The 1836-nt window shown below is 42.9% G+C and overlaps 1 protein-coding gene and 1 non-coding gene across 2 annotated transcripts; one reads left to right on the top strand and one right to left on the bottom strand.

Moving 5' to 3' along the window:
- Window positions 1–126: 126 nt before the first annotated feature.
- On the bottom strand, window positions 127–214 carry SETTUDRAFT_t59. The gene has a single exon. It is a non-coding gene; the product is annotated as a tRNA-OTHER (tRNA).
- Window positions 215–637: 423 nt separating this feature from the next.
- Window positions 638–1261, top strand: SETTUDRAFT_165155 (uncharacterized protein). Its single transcript, XM_008031588.1, has one exon. The coding sequence runs from the start codon at window positions 708–710 to the stop codon at window positions 1062–1064; it is 357 nt and encodes a 118-aa protein (XP_008029779.1). The 5' UTR covers window positions 638–707; the 3' UTR covers window positions 1065–1261.
- The last annotated feature ends 575 nt before the right edge of the window (window positions 1262–1836 follow it).

The following is a 1836-nucleotide window of genomic DNA, read 5'->3' as shown; positions in this document are numbered from 1 at the left end:
GAGTAACTCTCTCAGATCTTTCACTTTAAATGAGTCTTCCTCTCAAGTTTTAACGAGTAACTCTCTCAGTCGAATAGGTAGTTTAATGAGTAACTCTCTCATGTGGGTGGACCATAAATATGGTTGTGAGGGGAGAAGGATTCGAACCTTCGATCTTTGCTGACGTGAGACAGCAGAAAATTTTCCAGGCGCTCCACCACTGCGCCATCCCCCCCCCCTTTACGTTTAAATGATATATTAAATTGTGTTCATGGCCCCCTTGCTACTTCTACCCACAGTCGCTCTCTAAACACCTGAATCAGCCTGACTACAACTAGCACGTATTTCGTGCTTCCTCATCATCAAAGCAACGGATCTTCTAGCCTGCTAGCAACAAGCTCCTCGCTCACCTACCTCTGTAGCTGTAAGATCTTTGCTTTTATGGTGTCAAATTCAACTAAATTTAGATAGATTGGTGCCCTTTTACTACAAACATTAGTACATCTCCTACCAAGACAAAAATGCGTCTAGCACCAGTGCTAGCTTTTGCTAGCATATTTGCGATGGCTTCTTGCAAAGGCCCAGATATTTCATCTCATGTGACATTCGACTATACTGTCGAATTCCTTGACGCCGCAAATGTTGTCTCCACCCTCAACGCATGGGTGGACTTTCTAGTTACTGCCACTCGAGACAAAGCGGGAGGAGTCGATTTCACCGTAAAGCCAATGCCACCGCAAGGAAAATTGACGCTCGCAGGTACTGCTGGCAAACCGCTGGATGTTCCCAGGAGTCCCCACGGTGCTTTGCGACTTGACCATGTGGCGGCTGGTGGAAACACGGCCAGTGGGACGTTTACGCTGGGCGCCAATCCTATTACCCATAGAGTTCAGAGGGCAACTCCTAAGGTCACGGTGGATGTCAAATTATTGTTTGATATTGTCGTAGGCAGCACATCTAGTTCGGGTACTCCATTCACAATGACTAAGATAACGCTGACCCCCTTAACCTATACTGGTAAGGGTGGTAAGGGCGAATTAGATTGGAGGATCACAAACTTGAAATCTAGGTATTGGAACCAATGAATTCTTCTCATATTATAATATGGAGGGAATGAGCCAGATTTCTTGGAAGCGGCGCCTGTTGCAGCATAGAATACAGCGGTCGATTAGCAGAGTCCCTGTTAAGAGGGGTATCTCCTATCACTACTGTGGTCATATTGAGATATAAATTATTGGATGTCTACTCTTTTGTACTCTCTGCCACCTTGAAGTTGAGTAACCTTTTAGCTACAAAATAAAATCCTCTCTATCCACGCCTGGATTTGAAACTATACGAGGCCTCTCTAGACGCTACTACTATGCTTGAGGGCCCTTAATCTACCTTTGAAATCTTCCCTCGTTATTATCTTCCGCTCTAGCTGTATCTAGGCTATCTTAAAAGCGTTAGGTCTAAAACTTCTACTTAGCTCTTATCTAAGCCTTCGTGACTGTACCTTGATTGAACTTCTATCGATTTATGAATTTATGCTCTTATTCTTAGCGCAAATGAAAGCAAGGTGTGACTCATTCCAAACATATTTGTGAATCTAATAATATCCTCTCCGCGTTGAGTTTTACAAATAATTTAATAATTTATGTCTAAGCAATCGAGGGAAAGGTATACAACGCTTTGAGAAAGTTTGATAGAATAGAATAGAACTTTATATATACTTTAAGTATTCTAAAGAAAATGTATAACGTATTCCACCACCGAGAGTGCCACCCCACCGAGTGTGCCACTTTTTCTTGGCATCGCGAACATCACATATGAAAACTTGAATTACTCTACACTAGCTATAGATGCTTCGTACGACTC

Source organism: Exserohilum turcica, assembly GCF_000359705.1.
Source record: "Exserohilum turcica Et28A unplaced genomic scaffold SETTUscaffold_6, whole genome shotgun sequence".
Classification (NCBI taxonomy): domain Eukaryota; kingdom Fungi; phylum Ascomycota; class Dothideomycetes; order Pleosporales; family Pleosporaceae; genus Exserohilum; species Exserohilum turcicum.
Note: the sequence above shows the minus strand (reverse complement) of the source record. Positions and strands in the feature narration are given on the sequence as shown.

Coding starts and splice junctions, on each gene's coding strand:
- SETTUDRAFT_165155 (XM_008031588.1), top strand. CDS start 708: ATGCCACCGCAAGGAAAATTGACGCTCGCAGGTACTGCTGGCAAACCG.